Source organism: Myotis brandtii, unplaced genomic scaffold (assembly GCF_000412655.1).
Source record: "Myotis brandtii unplaced genomic scaffold, ASM41265v1 scaffold165, whole genome shotgun sequence".
Lineage (NCBI taxonomy): Eukaryota > Metazoa > Chordata > Mammalia > Chiroptera > Vespertilionidae > Myotis > Myotis brandtii.
The window spans coordinates 2,444,334-2,465,939 of NW_005356042.1; the positions used below are offsets into that span (position 1 = coordinate 2,444,334).

Below are 21,606 nucleotides of genomic sequence, written 5' to 3' on the forward strand. Positions count from 1 at the left end.
CCCCAACACTGGGTTCAACGCCAGACTAGCTGCAGCCCCGGCGCCCCAGACCAGAAGTAATTCTGGGGCATCTCACGCACAGATCTTCACCCCCTCCCCCTCACTGGGTTCCTCCGATTCACTCTGGGCCTGGCAGAGCGGGAAAGGGGTCAGCCCACACCTGAGCGCCGCTCTGGGCCCGCTGAGTCATGACTTGTCGCAGGTGAACAGAGCCCGATTCACCCCGAGCGGGACCTGGGGGAGCAGTCACTGCTGTGCAGACACTGCCTGAGCCGGGTCTTCCGGCATCGAACCGCCAGCCCTGCTCGCCGCAACCAAGCCCGGACACAATGGCAGACCCAGTTTTCCAGCTGGACTGTAATTTCAGAAGGGATCTTTGTGTGGCCTGATTAACCAGACACCAGAGGAGCCTTGCGGCTGGGTCAGGGAGAGGGGCTGCTGCTGAAATCTGCTGCGTGTCGGCAAGAAAGCCCCTTGAGGAAATGGTAGAAAAACAGAAAATATGAGAAATGCAGACCATGACATTAACTAGTAGCAACAGGCAAGTGTGCCCAGCAAACCTGGGCTGGAATCCGGCCTTGGGCCACTCTGGCTGCAGGACTTTGGCATCTGACGTAACCTCTCTGAGTGTCGCTGAGGGCGGTGATGCCTGCCTCACGGGGTGAAGGGAGATGAAATGCAGGCACCGGCACAGTGCCACTACGTGTCATGCACACTGAAGCGAATTAGATTGTTTCATTTTAAAAATTATCATCACACACGCGTGTGGAGCTCTGTGGCTTTCAAAGCCATTTTTGTCCATTCCTTCATTAGACCCACACAACGGTCCTATAACCTCTCTGAGTGTCAGTGAGGGCGGTGATGCCTGCCTCGCGGGGTGAAGGGAGATGAAATGCAGGCACCGGCACCGGCACAGTGGCACTACGTTTCGTGCACACTGAAGCGAATTACATTGTTTCATTTTAAAAATTATCATCACACACGCGTGTGGAGCTCTGTGGCTTTCAAAGCCATTTTTTGTCCATTCCTTCATTAGACCCTCACAACGGTCCTGTCTCCTATTTTTCGCATTTTACTTTAGTTCCTTTAAAACGTAAGTCCTGCTCTTATTGGATATAATTGTCCCAATATTCTGTTCTGCTTTCCTTTTTAATTCCCCCACCCCTAGGAACCTTTAGCAGAACAATTCTGGGACCATTTTCTATTAATATGAATTTCCAGATTATAGCAATATGATGTCTGTTTCCTAATTTAATTAGGTGATTCCTGTTATTAGTTCCTACATGCTCATTATTTCTCATTTAGCATATTTAATGCACCAAAGGAAGAGAGGCTCTGGCTGGAGACCCCCGGGCGTCTTCCGCAGGGAGAAGGGAAATGTCCCCCCACCTACAGGATGGCGGAGGGACGGGGAAACTGAGACCCCACCAGGGAAGCAGATGCTGGGAGCGGGGGCGGGGCGTGCTGCCACTCAGAACAGCCCAGTCTCAGGTGAGAGAGGGTTGTGGCAGGTCAACTCCACTGCAGAGATGGGGCCACGGTGGGCGCCCTGAGGTCGGGGCAGTAGAGAGGATCCTTCATGAAGCCTTGCCCCGAAAAACACAATCAGAGAAGGGCCAAAGCCAGTATCCCTGGCCTCCCCCAAACCCCTGGACTCCGAGTGCCCACACCTGAGGGTTGTGTATCTGACACCACCTTCCTTTTGGGCACTCACTGGCTGACTGCCATGCGGGGGCCTCCAGGGGCACCCTTCACAGTGCAGTTTAAGTCAGCACTGCCCTGGAATCAGCACAGAACACAGTGTGAGTGTGCCCCCACTCACTCTGAACAAGGAGGGTTCAGTTCCATTTGTAGGGGGTGCAAATGTGCAGGCCCTGCCTCCATGCACCCACACCATCGAGGTGAGCCCAGCCATCTGTGCTCCTGGGCTCTGGCCAACCCCAGTCCCCTCTCCATCTCCAGCCCTCACATTGGCCAGGGCTCCGCTCACTGGCCACTCCATGGCACCAGAAGAACCCCACAGGGCTATTCTGGAGTTTGCAAGGAAGAGCGGGGAGGAAGGCCAAGGCCACGCTCGGAAGGGGCACTGTTACAAGCATCCCGCCCCACAGCCCTGGCTTTGAGAGCCTGGTGCATGCCGTGAGGAGGGGAGGGTACTCCAGAGAATGCACGTCAGTGGGTGGTTTTGCCCAGAGTACACTTCTGCTTGGCCGCAGACAGGGAGAGGAGGGAGGGCAGGCGGCCTCGTGAGCCAGCAGCACCGGGTGAGAGCTTGGGCACGCTGCAGGTGCTCTGCTTAGAGACACCGGGTTCCGAGAGTCCCAGCCCTGCTGATTTTGCAATGATAGATTGCCAGCTCCTTAACAGGATGGATCACTGCAATTACATGTCACTTCTGATATTCACAGTCACAACAAGGATGTGTCAGCCTCGCCAGGTTTGTAGGAAATATGTATGATGTTCCACAATGCCGTTAGAAAATGATTTTAGGAAACAGACGCGAGAGGATTCCAATAAAACCCACCTGTCCGGAGAGGATTCCAATAAAACCCAGCTGGCTGGGGAAAGCAGATGGCTCCACGGAAATGGGAGGGGCTGGCTCCCCTGGGCCGGAGGAGCGTGGGTTTGGACACCCCGGCCCAGCAGGCCACCCCTCCACCGACAGCCAAGGAGGGACGGCCACCACGCTTCCCTCTTCTGCACCCGCCTCACACGGGTGGTGTTAGAGCTGCCAGAGCCTCGCAGCAGTTCCGCCCGTGGCCCCAGCCCACCCGGGGCTTTTGGCCTGGTGGTGTGTGCTCAGAGTTTCCTGGGGACACACGTGGACAGAGATGGTCGCTGTAGGAACAAGACAAACCCTCTGACATTGCAGTGCAGCCTCATCATGGCTCACACAGGGCTGTGTCCCTGGTCACCGTGGGACCGAGAGCGAGGGCCACGCTTCCTCCAGCCAGCACAGCCCTGCCTCCAGGGGATCAGAGCAGGACCCAGGAGCTGGCCAGGCCCATGGCATTGGAATTCTGGCTCTGTCGATTTCTAGCTGTGAGGTACTGTGCAAGACACCCGGCAGTGTGTTCTCTGGCGAGACACCCAGACCCCAGTCTCATCCAAGCCACCTCACTTCTGCTGGTGGTCAGCACCTGTCAACCTCTTGTGAGGTGAGCTACTGTGCAAGACACCCGACAGTGTGTGCTCTGGCGAGAAACCCAGACCCCAGTCTCATCCAAGCCACCTCACTGCTTCTGCTGGTGGTCAGCACCTGTCAACCTCTTGTGAGGTAGAGAAGGCAAACAAGAAACTCACCCCTCCCCTCCTCTAGGAAGCCCTCCTAACCCCGCCAGCCAGGACTCTGCCTCAGGTGTGAGAGGGCAGGAGCGGGTGTATGACCTGAGAGTGAAGATGCAGGTGGAGGGAGGCAGGTGGGGGCTTCCCGCTTCTCTGTCTGGTTCTGAGGTCTGTGGGGCTGGAGCCCTGGGTGGAGGCGTTATAGGGCAACTCCACACACCCTGCCAAGCATGTCAGGTGCCATCTGCTTAAAACAGAATGTGTGGTCTCCAGCCCCTCCCCCAGACCACTCCCCGTCTTGTGTGTCTGCCTCAGTGTGTGGCACCCCTGTGCCCCAGCTTCCAGAGCCAGAAACCCCGAACCGAAGCCCCCTGAACCGAGATGGCTGCCCTCCTCACCTCCACACCCTCCCACACATGTGGCCCTATCCGAACCTGACCCCCTGATGCCCTGAATCCACCCCACCCTGCCCGCGCCGGCCCTGGGCCTTGCCATCCCTCTGGCCTCACTCAACCCCTCCCAGCTGGTCTCCTGTAGTTGTTGTCCCTTCTCCGGCTCCTGTGTACAGCGCCACAACATGCAGCCACTAGGATGGGCCTTTTAATGGCCGCTCCCCCCTCAGAATCCCAGAGCACCCCATGGCCCGTGGCAAAGGCTCGCTCTTCTGCAATGCTCCCAGGGCTCCCTGGGCCGCAGCCTGGCTGTGTCTTCAGCCACAAGTCTAGATCTGCAGGTCGCAATCCAGCCCCGAACCCACTGGGAGTCCCTGCCATGCCACAGCCTCTCATGCCTCCAAACCCTGATCCACACTCTTCCCTCTGCCCAGGCCCTGCTCTGGGCCCAGACCAGGCAATACCAACATCACAGCTGTTGGGGAGGCAGTAGGTGCAGTGGGCAACAGCCAGCTCTAAAGCTGGCTCCGAAGCCCAAAGGCACAGCTTTTAACCTCTCTCACCTCAGCAAGCTCCTCTGTCGAATGGTGTAACAGGACTTAGTTCGTGGGGTTTTGAAAGGATTAAATGAATTCCCAACACATGGGAAGACCCGTGACAGTGCCCATCACGAGTGAATGCCCAGAGTGTGCCCACATCAGTGGTGTTGCTGTTGGTGTGTCCACCGTAGGGAGAGCTGGGCACCTCATCTGCCAATAGGAATAATCACTGTTTATAAGAATTATATGCATGAAACATGTAAAGTGTTAGCACAGACCTGGCAAGTGTTGTTTGTTATTCTTATGATCCTTGAATGCCCCGTGCCCTGGAAGGAGTGCCCTGGGGCAGGCTGTAGACCAAGACACCACCTGAGCTGTCCAGTCCCTTTGTCTGCACTCGCAGCCCCGGAGCAGAAACCTCTGCGGGGAACCTCTGCTGTGACCGTGGCTGCCTTCCCGCCCTGACTCCCCAGCACCAGCCCCAGTCCCAGCACCACCACCCACAACTCCACAGCTTTGGGGAAGCAGTTACATCACGGAAACATGGGGTGGCCCCGCTTTCCAAAAACTCATTCTGCAAAAACCAAACATTAAGAAAAACTATGTATAGTGTGCTGGCAACGCGGTTTGTATCATAAAGTCAATTTCTTTAATGTATCAATGAATAACCCAATCAATCCACCGGTCACTTTGGTTTCACGGGTCACTAACGACTCGCTTCACCCCATTAGAACAAAGTCCATCCCTCTGAAAAGGACGGAGGGATGATAAAACGGCAGAGTGCACTGTGCAGCCCCAGTGAACGGCTGGGTCTAGGCTACCGACTTCACAAAAGCGAGCCGGGCAGAGGTGCGCCTCCTGAAGGAACAACCTGGTGCCACAGGTGCATTCTGGCCGAAGAAAGAAGGAAAAACGAATCCTACATTTGATCGAACTGCTAATTTACTTAACTGATAGGGACTCCAAAGAACAGAAGACAATATTGAACTATACCAAGTGGACACAATCAGCAAAAATCCCAACTGTGGAAACTCTACAGGACTTGTGACCCAGTTTCCTCCAACAAATAGCAAGAGCGAAATAAAGATGGAGAGGGAATCTTACCGACGGAAGAGATTTAATGACTTACCCATCAACTGCGATGTGTGGGCCTGACCTGGGTACTGAATACAACAAATGGGAAGTAAAGGTATTTATAATATTTGTGAGACAACAAGATATTTGAACACTGGCTGAATATTTGATGATATTAAAAATGTTGAATGCTAACCAAGAGTTCTTATCTTTTAAACTGAAAAAAATATTGAAATATTTATGGCTGCATTCATATTCCACATGGCACATGCTTTAAAATCATATAGAAGGAGGGAGGTGGGTGGGGATGTGGATGGGCCAGCTTGGCCAGGGTGGGGGTGCTGAGTGCATGGGGTCCATTGTACTGTCCTAATCTACTTATCTCTGTGTGTTCCAAACTCTCCATATGAAAAGTCCATAAAGAAAAGCAGCTCATAAACATTCAGTATGCCTGTCTTCTGCCTCCCCAGGGCCAGCATGTCGGGTGAGTCATTCCTGGTTCTGGCATGCTCTCCGAGTCTTCCATTTAGGAAAGGGGCAAGTCTAGTCTCCTGGGTCAAGAAGTGATCCAGGGCCTGGCAATATTGGAGAATAAAACGTTGGATAGGTGAATTCTCTGATCCACAAGAAAATCTAATCTTAGACTAAAGGTAGGTTAACTGGAAGTGATTCACATTTCAAAAGATTTGGTTTAAATATAGCAAACATTGCCCTAGCCGGTTTGGCTCACTGGATAAACCATCAGCCTGTGGACCAAAGGGTCCTGGGTTCGATTCTGGTCAAGGGCATGTACCTCGGGTGCAGGCTCCTCCCCGGCCCAGGCCCTGGTTGGGCTCGTGCAGGAGGCAACCAATCGATGTGTTTCTCTCACATCTATATGTCGCTCTGTCTTTCCTTCTCTCTTCCACTCTCTCTAAAAATCGATGGAAAATATCCTCAGGTGAGGATTAACAACAAAAATAAATAAATATAGCAAACATTTTTGAAAATATGGCTTGATTTACAACAGTTGGCAATTCCATAAGATTACTTCTAATGCACTAGCCAGGTGATGTTCGCTGACTGGTCCTGAGAAATTCAGCAGCTGTTCACCTGGTAACTGCATGGAAGAAACCTCAATGGCACCCCAACCCTGAGGACACAAGTAACTAAGAGCTCCCACCTGCCCTCTTAGCTTGTTTCCAAATCACCACCTGTCCAGCCTCCCCTTCCCAATGGTCAGTGCCGCCCAGAGCAGATCCCAGTGACTGGTTCCCACGGAACTCTCTGCCACTGTGAGAGACAGCGCAGCCGTGTGGAATTTCCTCTGTGGACCCCCTCAGCCTCGCCCGATCCGGGCGGCAGGGCAGCCTCCTGGGTCTGCAGCTCCCACCGGCAGAAATGCACCCAGAGAAGGCTTGTCCAGGGCCCTGGGGGCCACCTACCCATGCAACTGGATACATACACTTTGTAAGCACTGGTTTCCAACAGATAAGTGTAATCAAGGTTTATATGCTCAGAGAAGCCAACAGGATGGGATTGTTTCACTTGAAAGATCAGAAGAAAATTGTAACTAATGTTGTGGAAAATTACTTTGATATTGCTTTCTTGGTACCGAATCACAATTAGGCTGCTGTGAGAAGTACAGGGAAAGAATAAATGAATAGTAACAAATCAGCACAAACAGCCTGTGTCAGGAACACTTTGCTCAGGGAAAGTAATGTAAGCATTATTTAAAGTTCTACGACTGTGTTTGATGTGCTTTACGTAGAGTGTCAAGGCTGTCCGTCACCTGGCATGTGGCAAGGGGGGTTCAGTTCCATTTACAGCCAGAAGAACACGGCTCAGGACCCAAGAGTGCTCTTCGCCTGCATCTGCCAGGCCCACGAGGTCCATGGCTACAGCTTCCTTCCATCTTTCACACCCAGCCAGCCTGAGCCTTCCCCACACCCCACTCACCACTTCACCCTAGAAATCCCAGCCACCACACCCAACTCCCCCCAGGAATGTAGCACCTGCCCCTAGCGTGTACCACAGATGGGTGCATGGCACTGTCCCAGCTGGACATCGGCCATGAGGACCCTCTGCCTGTATGTGCGCCCCCACACCACACACACACACACACACGCACACACACACACACACACACACACGCATCAAGGATGTGCGGTGCTTCACCCCAGGCTGTGTTTGGGGGCCTCTCAGCAGGAGCTCACTTCCTCCCAGATAATACACACCGTGGGGCCAACTCTGTCCGTCCTGATGGCGTGGGGCCCGATTTGGCTGACAGAGTCGCTACCCACGAGGCTGCAAAGTCCCCATAGAGGAGCCAGCTTGGTCACATGTCCTTGCTGGGGAGCAGCCAGACCCACTTGTGACAGCCACCATCTGTGAGGGTCCAGCCAGGCGTGAGTCAGCACAGTGACTGGCTGCCATCTCCTGGGACACACAGTCTTGGCTGCCTCTCACTCACTCTCTGTGATGAGAGAATCAACTCATAGGCACTCCCTGCCAGGGCCTCTGGTAGCAGCTGCCAAGCCCAGGGCCCTAACTCTGGCCTGCTCGTGCTCCTCTTGCCTTCCCACCTACTGCCTACAGGCCCACACTGCCCTGAGAGTGTGAGCCAGCCCGGGCTGAGGGTGGCTGGGGAGGAGGCTGCCCGCCTAAGGGCCAGGTGCCCCCAGGCCGTGCTCCGCCCTCCCGTGCTGTGTGCTGCTGGCGGGGATGGCGCAGGGACCTTCTGCCTGAGCCCCCAGCCTCCACTCCTCCTCCGTGTTGCCCCTGTCCCAGAGCACACCGCCCATGGGTGTCTTCATGGCCCTCCCCTAATAAGGCCCAGGACCACTGCTGAGAGACGCCAGGCTCCGGGCCTGGCAGCGGTGCTTTCCTCTCATTCCAAAGCAGAGCGACCCTGGCCTTGGCCCTGTGCCTGCTGCCCTCCGACCCTGCCGTGTTCTCTGGGGCAGGGGCTGTGTCCCACAGGCAGGAACCTTGCCCGAGCTCCTCTCTCCACATCCCATCTGCCCAAGGCTCCAGAACCATGTGATCTGCTCTTTCCTCACTGTCCCCAGCGGACCCCTGCTAGTCAGTGAGGGTTTGCCCCTTCAGTGGGTCACCAGGGACAGGTGGGGTAGGAGGCAGCAGGTGGGACACCAGCAGGAGCAGTCTCAGCCTCAGAAAGCCAGGAGGTACCCTATCCCTCTGCCCAGGCCAGAGGGGCTAGATTCAAGGGGTCCCAGGGTTGGGCAGAGAGAGTTCCATTTGGGCGCATGAGTTCAAGGAGAAATCATGCACCCTCTGATGTCCCAGATCCTGGAAGAGGTCCTAAGAGGTGGCAGAATCCTCCTTAAATCTGAGTTTCACCAAAGGCAACAACCAGCTGAGAGATGGTCAGCCTGGCCATCATTCCCAAAAGGAGTGCAGAGGCCAAAGGTCAGAGGTCAGAAGCCAGACCCCTAAGGCTAGTAGTCTAACATCAGACAAAGTGTTCCCATGTTGAGGCTGATGCCCGCCAGGAGGAGGCTAGGGGGTCTAAGCACAGATCTGGCACCAGGGCAGCCTTGGAGGGCAAGCGGGCGGCGGGGCCAATGTGAGGGCTCACCTGGCACCTGCTGGGAGGTGAGCTCCGTGGAGTCCTGCAGGCTGATGAAGAGGAGGAGGCCCGCGGCTCCGAACAGCAGGATGGATGAAAACATGCAGGCCAGCCGCATCGTCCCGGCACGTGGGGTCATCTGGGCCTTGCTCTGGGGTCACCTCTTGGGTGTGAGAGGCGAGTTCTTCCCTCATTGTCTACACCAGGTGTCCATCAGGCCACAGTCTACAGGGCAAAAGGGGAGAAAGATGGTCCATCACCACGGCACAGGGCCTCCTGGGCAGCTGAGGCCCCAGTCACTGCACGTGACCGAGTGTAATCCCTGAAGCCTTCAGCCCTTCGGAACTCAGGTGTGTCCCTTCCACCTTGCAAGCCCAAGGAGGTCCAGTGACCACCTGAAGCTGGGACAGCAGCTCCCCTCCAGGGCCTCCTGTATTGGCACCCCCAGAAAAACCATGGAGAGAGACACACTCTGGCCTCTGCCTGGAACAGCCCAGAGTAAGGCCCCAAGACCCAGAGCCAGGCACAGTGGCCACCCACCTACACTGTCCAGACTCTCTGAGCCTCTAAACAAGCACACTTGCATGCCATGGTGAGTTCTAGGTACAGATAGGAATCCAGGTCCTTGTCCCTTGCAACTGACCCGGCGGACAGTGAAGGCCTCAGTCTCCTCTGCCCTGGCCCCTCTCTATGAGATATTCGGGATAGGTGTCCACAGGGCAAGAGGCTTTGAGAAGGGGCCTCCCAGGCCCAGAGGATGTCAGGGAAAGACTGACGCCCCCACCTGGCCATTCACCACCAGCCAGAGTTGCCCTCCTGACAGACTTGCTGGGTGGGCTGGTGGGACTGTGGACAGTCACACTAGTGGAGCTGAAGCTCTGGCCAGATCATGGTTGTCTCCAATCTTGAGGCCCTCAGGCCTGGGGCAGGGCAGCCAGACCCGAGTCTGACTGACCCCTGGCTCAGAGGCTGGGCCACTGCAGACCCAGAGTCTGCATGTAACTTGCCCCTGACCTTGGTTCCTCCTGAAGGGGAAGAAATTCCAATACCAACCAGTGACTCCAGTTGGGCCAGGATATGGGTCAACGATGGGGCAACCCAAGGCCATCTGCCTAAAGGAAGGGTGCCAGTTCCCGCAGTGGGGCAGTGTGGGTGCTGAAGAGGAGTCCGCACAGGAGGCTGTGCCAGACGGGCAGGTATCCCAGCACCTCCCCTTTGAAAGAGAGTCACTTTGTCCCCCAACTTTCTCCAGTTCTTACCAGCCTGGGCCCAGGGACACCACTCTCTGACCACCCAAGGAGCCCTGGCTTCCCCCATCCTGGAACAAGGCAGTGCCCGAGGGGGGCTGAGCCAGGTGGACAGCTCCCCGTGGCCTCTGAGACCACAGGTGAGTGGCTGGTTGGGCCCCAGACCAGACATGGCTCAGCACAAGGACCTTCCCCTGCTCGGAGCAGGAAACTCATTCCTGACTGGACACCCAGGCACTCCAGCAGGAAGTCCCAGCTATTGTCCCCTCTGCATCCAGCCTGTGGGCATGAGGCAGGCAGTGATAAGAAAGAAGCCCTCCCTTCCCCTGCCCAGACCAGAAAGGCCTGCACTGTTCTGAGAAAGCTCTGGGGCTGAGGAGTGTTAAATTACAGGTTTGGGTTTCTCCACACTGCAGTCTCTGTAATTATTTTTTCACTCAGTTAACTTTAATTAACCTGCCCCAGGCCTCTACGCATGAGGAACGCGCTGGATCTTGGGTTCTCTGGGCTGTGCTGAGCAGGTGGTTCCCACGACCTCCCAGCTCTTTATGTTTGGGAGGAAGCGTAAAGCTCTGCTCTGTTTCTGGCTCTGGCTCTGGGGTTTCAGGCTGGCCCCAACCTCAGGGGAAGACTGCTGCTTCCTGCCATCCCCAGGGACACCCTGCCCCAGGCTTGCAGTGGGTGAAAATGGGCAGCCACAGCCCCCGTCCCCAAGGCTCAGACCCTACAGTCCTTCATGTGGGGCCATGGCCTCCCCCTCCGTGGCTGCCCTCGGTCTGACTGTCCTGGGGACCAGGGCAGACCCCAGGCTGTGTTGAAGAACAAGGCCACTCTCAATGCTGTGGACTCCCAGGCACTGCTTGCAGGGCCCACTAGACCTTGCATGTGGGGCCATGCCTCCCCCTCCGTGGCTGCCCTCGGTCTGACTGTCCTGGGGACCAGGGCAGACCCCAGGCTGTGTTGAAGAACAAGGCCACTCTCAATGCTGTGGACTCCCAGGCACTGCTTGCAGGGCACACTGGGGCCAGCCCTGAGGTCCAGGGGAAGTGTGAGCCACGGATGGGGGAGGTGGAGCTATTTTCTCCCACTCTCGCTCTGCTTCTTATCTCTAGCAATTGGATTAACCCCTTGAAATTGCCAGGCATCACAGAAAAGAGTTGAAAGAGTGGGGATGCAGTGGAGACAGGACACATGCACTAACACATATACACACACACCTGCACGCACACTGGCGAGCACCTGTACACCCACACCACTGACGGTCCCCAGCAAGAACCCAGCTTTGAGGAAATGGCCACAAAGCCCTGACTATGCTGGTCATGGTGTTGGCACACATTCTGCGGCCACACGGGCCTCCTGAGTCTGACACGAGGCCAGGAGGCCAATCTGATCTAGGGTGACCTCTGACATCAGGACATTTTGTAAGGAAGGAGAGCGAAGGACAAAGAAAAGGGGGGAAAAAGGACGGCAAGTTTATGGCTAAATGTGCTTGGAAAATAACTGATAAAGTGCCACCCAACCTCAGCCCAAACACTCCGTTTGATGAAAAAGGGGGACTCGGACGCCCCAGTGATCATCATCGCATTGTCTGGACAGTAGCTGGTGCTGCAGAAGTGACTGCAGAAGAACTGGTCAGTCCCCTCTTCTCCGCAATCTGCCACATTGACTTCCCCTGTCCTGCAGCCATGACCCGCCCTCATTTGTTTCTGAACTTGCCCAAATCAGCCCACCATATGCAGCTGGGCTCTGGCAGCCCATGAGCCTGGGAGCCTGGATGAGGACCACATCCCAGCCCCCAAATCTGGGGGAGAAGAGGACGAAGCCTCAGCATCTGCGCCTTCACTGTGGCAAGAGCATCAACCATTCAGATTTCTCTTTTCAGAGACCCTTCCCTTTGTTGGCTCCTGAGAGACTACAGGCACCTTCTCCATGCCCAGGGAGGGAGTTAGAGCCGAGCATGGCTTCCCCTGCCCAGCCTCTAAGCACCCGACCCTCCTGTCAGTGTTTGCTCTCCCTGGAGACCATCTGACCAGCTAACTCCCTGCTCCATGCAAACGGGAACCAAAAGGTTAGCATGTCTCCCCTCCCAGGTGACTGTTCAAAGTCTGCTGGGTCTCAATGCCCCAGGAGGGGGCCAACATCACAGAATCAGTAAGATTATTTCTTTAAAGGTGGAGGGGTAGATGGGAGGTCATCATGACACCACCAGACACTCCAGAGAGCATGCACAACTGGTCCCCTATTGTTCCCCTAAGGGTCCTGGTCTTCAAAGTCACAGCTTATTTTCAAGGCAACAGGGAGATGCTGGTCCAAAGGCTGTTTGTCTCCTCCTGGAGGTTGTGGAGGCTAGGATCTGTCACAGGCACGGCCAGGTTGCCCAGGCCCCATAAACACGTTCGCAGGCCCACCTGGGCCTGCGGCCTCCTCACCATGCACGGCATCAGCCTCAGTTCCGACGACAAATGGAAAACCCTCTCTATCTCCCTGCCTCCCTTCCACCACCAACAGACAATAAGAAAACTCAAATAACTGGGAGCAGAGTGGGAAGGAGTAAGGCAAGGAAAATAAACAGCCCACTGAGCTTCCAAAAGGTCCTGCCCTCATCACAATTCCTAGAACTCCCAGCGGCTCCTCTTCCTGACACCTGAATGGCGTCGCCGATTTTTACTGTGAGAAAAAAAATCCAATTAATCTTGTAAACACCTCCTGGGACACAGGGCAGGGCCAAGGATTCCTCCCATTTCCTTATTTATCTGATTTAAACATTGTCTCTTCAAAAAATTCACTTCAGGGCACAAGCAAGAACTTGGGAATTCAGCCAAAAAAAAACCAAACACGCACCTCCAGTGGCGATGGCCCGGCAGGCGATGAACGGATGGCTCCAAGGACACGCTTGACTGCGGCTGCTACAAGGCCTGGATGCTTCCCCCAGCCCCCCAGAGGACCACTTCTGGCTGTGGGGACCCACCCCACACCCCAGTGGAAGCAGCAGGAGGCATCCGAGCACATGCCCATGGGTGCACCCACTTGGTGTGCGGACCCTGGGCTGGGAAAGTTCTCTGTCCAGTCGGTGTCCTCCTCGAACAGGCAGGAGCGAACAATGACGTCCCTCCCTCCCAGCTGAGGGCTCCAGGAGAAGCTCTCATTGAGAGAGAGAGGCTGCTATGGCAACTTGAGGAGAATGGAGCCAGGCACTGCCGTCACCTTGAATCCGGCACCAAGCATTAAGCCCTGGCGGCTGAGGGGCCAACCTTGGCTCTGCCCCTGCCGGGCGCCGGCCGGGGCGACACTGGGACTGACCTCTGCTTCCCTCCTCAGCCTTCTGGCCTCAGAAACTCATTTGCTGCTTGCTGAAAAGGAGCACACAGCCCAGTCCCCTGAGAGCACCACCTCCATCTGTTTCGTCAGACTTCTTCCATGTGTGCAGCTCCGGCTTTACTTCTGAGATGGGGTTCTTCTTGATTTCAGATCATTAAAATCCTGAGCTAATTAAAACCGCTCTAATGGCAGCGGCGCCGGCAGCAAACTCCAGGACGAATCCCTCCAGTTTTTATGCACAGGCATAAAGTTGCAAGGCTCTGCGAAGATGACTAATGGCTGGAAGGGCTGGGGGTCTAGGACGAGGTTTCAAGCTAGAAATAGCTCCTGCCCTTCCTGTGAAGTGGGGCACAGAGGGGGCGCTGACCAGGGTCCTGAAATAACCAGGACCCAGCCCAGTCAGATGCCTCTTAGGGCAGGAAATACGACAGCCATCCACCTCCCTGTTACAAGGCAAGGGATTACCTTCAATCCCTGCTTCCTGCAGTGGGGAGAAGGGAGTCCTAAGGCAGAGGCAGAGGTGTAAATCAGGCCCAAACAGCCCCAAAGTCTTGTCCCACGTCCCAGCTTCCCACAGTTGCTTATACAAAGAGGCTGAGGGGAAGCCTGAAAATACACAGCTGTGTCAAGGGGGTCCTTGAGACTCTGCCAAGGTGCCACAGGCTGCAAGGCCCTTGACAGCTGTTGGGGGTAGAAACACACCATAAATACCACCTCTGCCCAGGACTTCTTACATTTTCAGGGCATTTTATGCCAATGGGGCAGGGTAGGGGATAGTAATTCTGCAGGTAGAGAAACCGAATCCCTCCCCACCGCCACCCTGCAACGTCTGGAATGGTCAGTGCCCCAAATTGTGTCCCTCAATGACAGCCCTTCCCTCATAGCATGGAGAGCGTTTACCCGCTTGTCTCAGAGCCTGGGGAGCAGCGTTGGGGGCTCCCCTCGTGTTTGCATTCCCAGCATCGCTACACAGTGCCTGGCATGGGAAGGTGATCAATAACCTCTGCTGCATGCTGAGCGAGCATGAGTTAATAGATGGAGGTGTTTGGGCCATGTGGAGAGAGGGACTCCATGGACCTGGAATTTTAAAAAGGTCATTTATGTTTCAGGGAGCTGTGGGTTTGTTTTTATCAGGTCTGGGTTAGAATCAGGTCTGAACTGCAGCCCAATCTTATGAGAGAAGAGGCAAGGAAGTGAGCTCCACGAGGGAGCCCAACAGAACCTGACAGCTCCGAAATACTGAATGCACACTCCCTGCGAGGGCAGCACTGTGTGCCCTCACGGGGCTTCAAGACTAATTAATATACTTGCAGGGGAAAATGTTGACTATACATACATTTACATTGACACATGTGATATATGCACAAACAAATATACAAGGCATTTAAATGTCATAATATGGATTATCCCTAAATGTACAGTATTAAGTTGGGAAATACCCAAACAAAATTACAGTTTGAATATATTGACCAAAAGTCAATGAGAGCAACACATGCATGCTTTGAGGATATTTGCTGTGTGAAACTAGCCAGTCACAATACTGCATGACTCCATGTGGTCAAATTCAGAGACAGAAAATAGAATAGTGGTTACCAAAGGCTTCAGGGGAGGGAAGAATGGGGAATTATTAATTAATGGGTCCAGAGGTTCTGCTGGGGAAGATAAAAAAAAGTTCTGGAGATGGATTGTGGTGGTGGTTGCACAACAATGTGAATGTACTTAATGCTTAAATATGGTTAAAATGGAAAATTTTACATATATATTTTATCACAATTAAAAAATCAATGAAAGCAAATGGAAGACTGACACTGAGCAGAAACCACTCTCTACTGTTAGTCTCACTCATCCCACAGGCGCTGGGAGTGGGCCCAGGAGCTGAGGAGGACCAGAGTGGTCCAGTGCATGACCATGTGAAGCATGACCAGGACACGGGGAGCTGAGTTTGCGGCCCGGGAAGCCGAACAAGCAGCAGGTGCCATGAGATGGATATGTGCTCAGAGTGGGGTGTGTCTGACTGTCCTTCCAGCCAGGCACACCCCAAGATTTGATTTTCCTAATCTCAGAATCAGTCAGCATCCAAAATATCCACTGTGGATGCGTTCCCAAGTTCCCTGCAACTCTGGTGTGAGACACACGTCTTAGAGAACAGAAAGGCACCTTGTCAACTTCATTTGCATGAGGCCACTTTCAGGCAGAGCAGGTGGCCTCTGGTGAGGCTATCCTTCACCTACACCCTTGTCACAAATCTGGGTCACTGCTGGGCCCCTGTGGATCAAAGCTGCCAAGCTGTCTCTCTTTGAGACAACTTTGTCTCTGTGGAGGGAGCAAAGGCCCATAACGCAAGTGTCAAACTGTAAATTGTGTTCTCAGGTTCTTTCTGATCCACAAAGCCATGCTCCCCTGAGGCCTGCCTGGCCGAGGCAAGTCTGGCTGAGGCCACTCCCTACTGAGGTGACCACTGCTCTGCTTGAATCCCTACATGGGACCCAGCTAGGATAGTGCCTCACTTATTGATAGAAATCATTATGAGGCAGAAATCTAATAGTCACCATTGTCATTTAAAAATAATTAATTTTTAAAGAATTTAAAAGGGCAACACAAGGAATCCTTAGGGTGATGAAAGTGTGCTCTATCCTGACTATTTCGACATCAATATCATCACTGTGATACTGTACTATAGTTGTATAAGATGTTACTATTGAGGAAAATAGAGAGTACACACGATTTCTCAGTATTATTTTTTACAACTGTAGGTGAATCTGGAATAGAGAGTACACACAATTTCTCAGTATTATTTTTTACAACTGTAGGTGAATCTAAAATTATCTCAAAATAAAAAGTGTACCTTTAAAATCAAGAACTTAAAAATAAAACTTACTGGCCTTTCAGCTCATGCATAATGGAAGCAAATTCTAATGTTGTGCACGTAAATAATAAATAACCATTTTCATGGATCAGCGCCATCCTCAGTTGTATAAGAAACATTTTAAAGTGAAGGTACTATGCCTTTAATAGGAAAATTTGATGTGTTAGCATCTACTGGTTGATCTTTGTGCATTTTTCAATTGCAAAGTGCACTTTAAAATGCAAACAATTATTAATATTGATTTGGACTAAAACAATATTGAATTTCAATATATTTCCAGCACTTTTATGAATCACCCTGTGGATACATGGTGATTATGATAAAGAGTATTTGCATGCTCCATTTCTTTTCCATGAGGAACCTTAAGAGGGCCGGTGTGATCCAGGCACAATGAACTTCAACAGGGACAAGACTGGCTCCAGACGCCTTGGGTAGGCCCTCCAACCTAGCAGCCCACACAGACCTTCAGGGCCACTTTCCTCCCTGGGCTTTATCCAAACCGTTATTACAGAGCCCAGTAATGAACACTTGCTCAAGGCCTGGAATGGGATTTAGTGTCACCATTTCCAGGGAAGGAACAGGAAAGAATTAGATATTTGTCATGCTTTGTTAACATTCCAGGCAGTATTAGATACATATAAACATCCCATGTAGCCTTCACACAATAACCCCTTGCAGGGAAAATCATTATCCTTATTTGTCATAGGTTTGGTTCTCTTTAAGGAGATGCTGAGGTACAGCGTGGGGTGCAAGATGTTTATTAATGATCAACTCCTGTGAAGGGAAAAGGGAAGACTCCAAAGTGGGCAGAAGTCAAAGGGACATGGCTCCAGCCAAGCCTGAATGGGGAGGCCTGAGCAGGTGTGGCCACGCTGTCCAGGCTCCCTTACTCAGTAGCTGGATGTGGGTTGCTCAGGGAAGGGCATGACCTCGGATGCGGCAGTTTGTTGCTGCCGAGGCAGATCCTGAAGAAGCTGACAGCTGGGAGCTGGCTGCTGACCACACATCTTGTGGGTGATCAGTGAGTCCTTCCTGGAAGGGGATCTGGCAGCATATTTCTAAGCCCACCACTCTGTTCTACAGATGGTAAAATTAAGACCCAGATAGACTAAATATGGCCAAGGTTACACAGTAAATAAGCCATCCCAGATCTGTCTGACTCACTTCTCCCAAACAAAAGCATACACGAGATTGTCCTGACCTTCAAAAGTCTCCAGAGGAAAATGCAGAAAGCTTGACTGCATAAGCAGATACCCTCAATTCCCCTCTATTAACATCCCTGCAGCACACACACATGCATGTGTGCACACACATGCTCACTTCTTGGAAATTATCTCATTGCTAATGGAAGGTGAGGACACAGATTATTGGGGTTAAAGTTCCCCTGATAGTTCAGCCTGGAGAGCATGTTCCCCAACAGAACCTCTGGATCTAGCCAAGAGCAGCACACGATGCACGATGCTCAACGGCCTCCTTTTACTTTTAGAAAGCACTGAGCTATTCACATTCTCCAGCTGCTCTGACATCCGCAGCCACAGCAGGGAAAATTACAGGGAGGGAAAAAATTGCATATTTACTTCTCAAAATTGAAAGTTGGGGTATAATATGGACAGAAAGGAATGTACGAGTAAACCCAGAATGCCCTGGCCCCTGGCAGGGTGCAACTGCCTCCAAGCTGCTAACAGCAATCCACAGACTCCAGAGGAGGAGAGAATGGCAAGGAGGTTTGGCTTCCTTCCAGGGAATTCCTCTCCCTGGGGCTGGCACAGGAGGCCCCAGCAGACTTGCCTTTGTGGACCCTGCTGCCAACAGTGTCCGGCACAGAGTAGGCACACTTGGGAAATGTGTGGGAAGCAAAAAGAGCTAGTAAGAGGAGGGAGGGTGAGAAGGGATGCATGCACACTAGAGCCTGCTGGGTCCTCTGGACTGAGGTCACATGGAGTCCAGCAGGTGTGGCTTGCGTGCCCACACTGTGTGCATGCACAGCCATCCTCTTTGAGGGCAGGCTGGCCTCTCTAAGCTGGCTGCAAGGCTGACCATCATATTCTTGACCCCCAGTAGTCTGGCATGTTTTCCCCTGGCCCTCTCCTCAAAACTAGTTGGTTTCTTCCAATCTGAGGGCTCAAAGACTAAGAATGTGGCAGAACCATCAAGTCGGTTGGCCTTATCCTGGTTGCTCTGTGGCTAATTGGGTCTCTCGCAGGCAACCAGGATGGGGGTAGGTCTGTTAGTGACCTGGAAGTTCTAATGAGTGGTTATACATGAGATAGGAACCTGCCTTCTCTGGGAGTCTCTGCCTCCTGCCTCCAGCTGACATCCTGTGCTTCAAGTCTCCTCCACCACACTGACCCCCAGTGCCTTCCCTTTCTTTCACCACAGGGTGCTGAAAAGCCAGAAATGTAAGCCCACTCTAACTCTCCCTCCTCTGTTCCCCGACGTCCAACTGAGGACTCTGCCTCCTGCACGTGTCTTGTCTGTCTTTTCCAGCCCCTCGGTGAAATGGATTCAGCACCGGTGGTCTGGACAGCTCCCTGCATCCACAACTGTGCCTAAAGAACATTCGCTGTCACCCCCCTATTCAAAACTGTCCGGGGGCCCCAGTTGCCCAATGGTCCAAGTTTAAATGTTTCAGCATGTCCCACAAGGCCCGTGAGTAAGCAGTCTCCGCCGACCTCCCACCTCCAGTCTCATCTCTCCAATTCCCTGACAACCCTCAGGCCAGGTGTGGTACCCCCATGTGTATCCCAGGAGCCCCGGGGCTTGCCTCCAACACAGGTAACAGTGGCTGCTGCAGAGAAAGGAGCACTTGGCTCTGAGTGTCTGCTACTTGGCATTACATTTTCTCACTGGGAGACTTTGGGCACCACCATTTTATATCTCTGAGCTTCAGTTTTTCCAACCTGTCAGTCAGGCCCTGGTAAACTGATATCACGGGGCTATTTGTGAAGATTCCTGCTGTGGTGAGACACTGTCCTGGGGTGGAGGGAAGAGGCTCCAGGCAGGTGGGTGGATGCTGGGTCCCAGTCCTCTCCCCGAAGGGCACATGCTCCTCTATGGTCAGTCTTGCTCTTCTTGCTGTACAGCTTTGCTGACTTCTTTGCTTGTCTTGAACAATAGAGAAGGGGGTCTGAGCCTACAGCTTCTTTCTGCTGGCCCAAATGTCCTCTCTCCGCTCCAAAGACATAGAAAAGGTGCTAAACCTTTATGATCCCTGGACATGGCACTCAGTGGCATGTTTGCTGGGCTGGAGTGATGGGCCAAGGATGCAGGCAGCACTCAGCTGGCTGGGAGCACCTGGAAGCAGAATGGCAAACACGGACTCCACGCCTGTGCCCGGTGCCACTCTGTCATCCGAAGGGTCACTTGAGCCCTGACTTTTTACGTGGTTGATAAAAAGAGGATGACACAGGTGGAAATACACATTTTTATGATGAGACCCAAAGTGGCCAATTATTGGTCTTCAGTGAACACTTGTGTCAAGCAGCCCATTTCCCATAATAACCGTAGACACTTTTATAATGAAAATTGTTTTTTAAATGACATATCCAATGACCCTCAGTAGCAGACCCAGAGGTGAACACTTGTGTGAAGCAGCCCATTTCCCATAATAACGGTAGACACTTTTATAATGAAAATTGTTTTAAAATGACATATCCAATGACCCTCAGTAGCAGACCCAGACTTTCAGTTCTTCCAATTTGGAAACCTGTATTTTAACTTGAATTTCCTGATTCTCAAATTGGCAAGCAATGTCCATTAAAAAAAACAAAACCCTACCTGAGTGAATAAAAACTCAGGTCCAAGCTGGATTTGGCCTGGGGTCCACCTGTTGCCACCCCTGCCATAAAAAGAATAGCCTTGGTTGGGGAAGGGCACCTCTGGATAAAAATGATGCCAACAGTTCAAGAAATTTTGTGCAAAATCAGCTGAGGGAAGAAAAAGCCTGTGAGCCAGCTGGTGTGGAGAGAGGCCGCAGCAGCCACTGGTCAGGAGCCGCTTCCAATAGCTCTGTAGGAATGGCCCTCATGCAGAAACATGCAAGTCCAGCACAGGGCATCTGCCTCTGCCTGCAGGACGGTCACTGCGGTGGGACAGGGTAACAGTGGCACAGGATCCCTGCCCAGCAGTGGCACACACGTGTACACACACACACACTCACATTCATATACACTGCTGTGTACTGAATTGTGTCCCTCCTCACCCCCTCCCCCAAAACAAAAAACAAACAAAAACTTTGTATGTTGAAGTCCTAACTCCAGTACTTTAGAATGTGACTTAACTTGGAGATAGGGTCATTGAAGTTAGTTAAGATGAGGTTATGCTGGAATAGAGTGGGCCCTAAGCTAATATGACTGATGTTCTTATAAAAAGGGGAAATCTGGACACAGACATGCACAGAGACCCCCATGTGAGGATAAAAGCAGAACTCTACCAGCAGACCCCAGAGGCTAGGGGTGCAGCCTGGGCAGATTCTCCCTCACACCCTCAGAGGGAATCAATCTTGCTGACACCTTAACCTCAGCCCTCTAGCCTCCAGAATGGTGGGACAGTGAACGATGGTTATTTAAGCCCCCGGTACGTGATCTGTGTTATGGCAGCCCCAGCATGTGATGCACAGGAGCCTTTCTCAGAAGGCGCTTGGGGTGTTTCCAGGAGACTAGCTCTTCCTCTTTCTACAGTTGCCATCAACTGTGTGCAGACAGTGTCAGGCCCAGCATCTGACATGAACCCTGTGACAACCAGGATGAGGAATAGAAAACCCAGCTCGGTGGGAGCCCTGCAGCTCCATGGTGTCACCAGGACACAAGTCCTTCCTGTGGCCCTGCTCTTCCATCCTTGGGGCAGATTTTGTCTGCAGGTGGCCCCTGCATGACTGCATGATGATTGTAGCCACAGTCCTACACGCATCCTCATTACACCCAGCAGGAGAGAGGGAGCCCCATCCCCAAGCCTGGAATAAAACTCCTGGACCTGAGCCCACGGCCCCGCCCTGACCCAATGCCGGGGGCTGGGGGAATACCCTGCTCTGATGGGAGCAGACCTGGGTTACTGGAACCAGGGGGATGGAGCCGTCCTCCCTGGACCTAGCCGTGGGTTCAGCCCCTCCAAGGGAGAGGGTGACATGCAGTTGGCCACAGAGTCCACTATGCATTAGTTTCTTTGTTCCATGCAAAAGCCACATGAACAATTATAACCCCCATTTTACAGGTGAGGAAACAGGCTCAGAGAGGCTGAGTAACTTACCCACAGCGACACTGCTAGTAAGTTGAGGCAGATAAGAATTCTGGTCGTATTCAGCACTCCTACGTTAACA

General features: G+C 53.0%; 2 protein-coding genes across 2 annotated transcripts in view; one reads left to right on the forward strand and one right to left on the reverse strand.

The window, feature by feature from the left end:
- The window catches only part of CHST8 (carbohydrate (N-acetylgalactosamine 4-0) sulfotransferase 8), an 86,381-nt gene that overhangs the window by 50,316 nt on the left and 14,459 nt on the right, over positions 1–21,606 (reverse strand). The window contains exon 2 of the mRNA XM_014536778.1: positions 8,871–9,086. Coding sequence (XP_014392264.1) covers positions 8,871–9,000 — 130 coding nt within the window. The 5' untranslated portion in view covers positions 9,001–9,086. The remainder of the gene's footprint in view (positions 1–8,870; positions 9,087–21,606) is intronic.
- PEPD (peptidase D) overlaps positions 9,950–21,606 on the forward strand; it is a 226,226-nt gene continuing 214,569 nt past the window's right edge. Inside the window, exons 1-3 of the mRNA XM_005862666.2 lie at positions 9,950–10,057; positions 10,114–10,248; positions 10,716–10,789. Coding sequence (XP_005862728.1) covers positions 9,950–10,057; positions 10,114–10,248; positions 10,716–10,789 — 317 coding nt within the window. The remainder of the gene's footprint in view (positions 10,058–10,113; positions 10,249–10,715; positions 10,790–21,606) is intronic.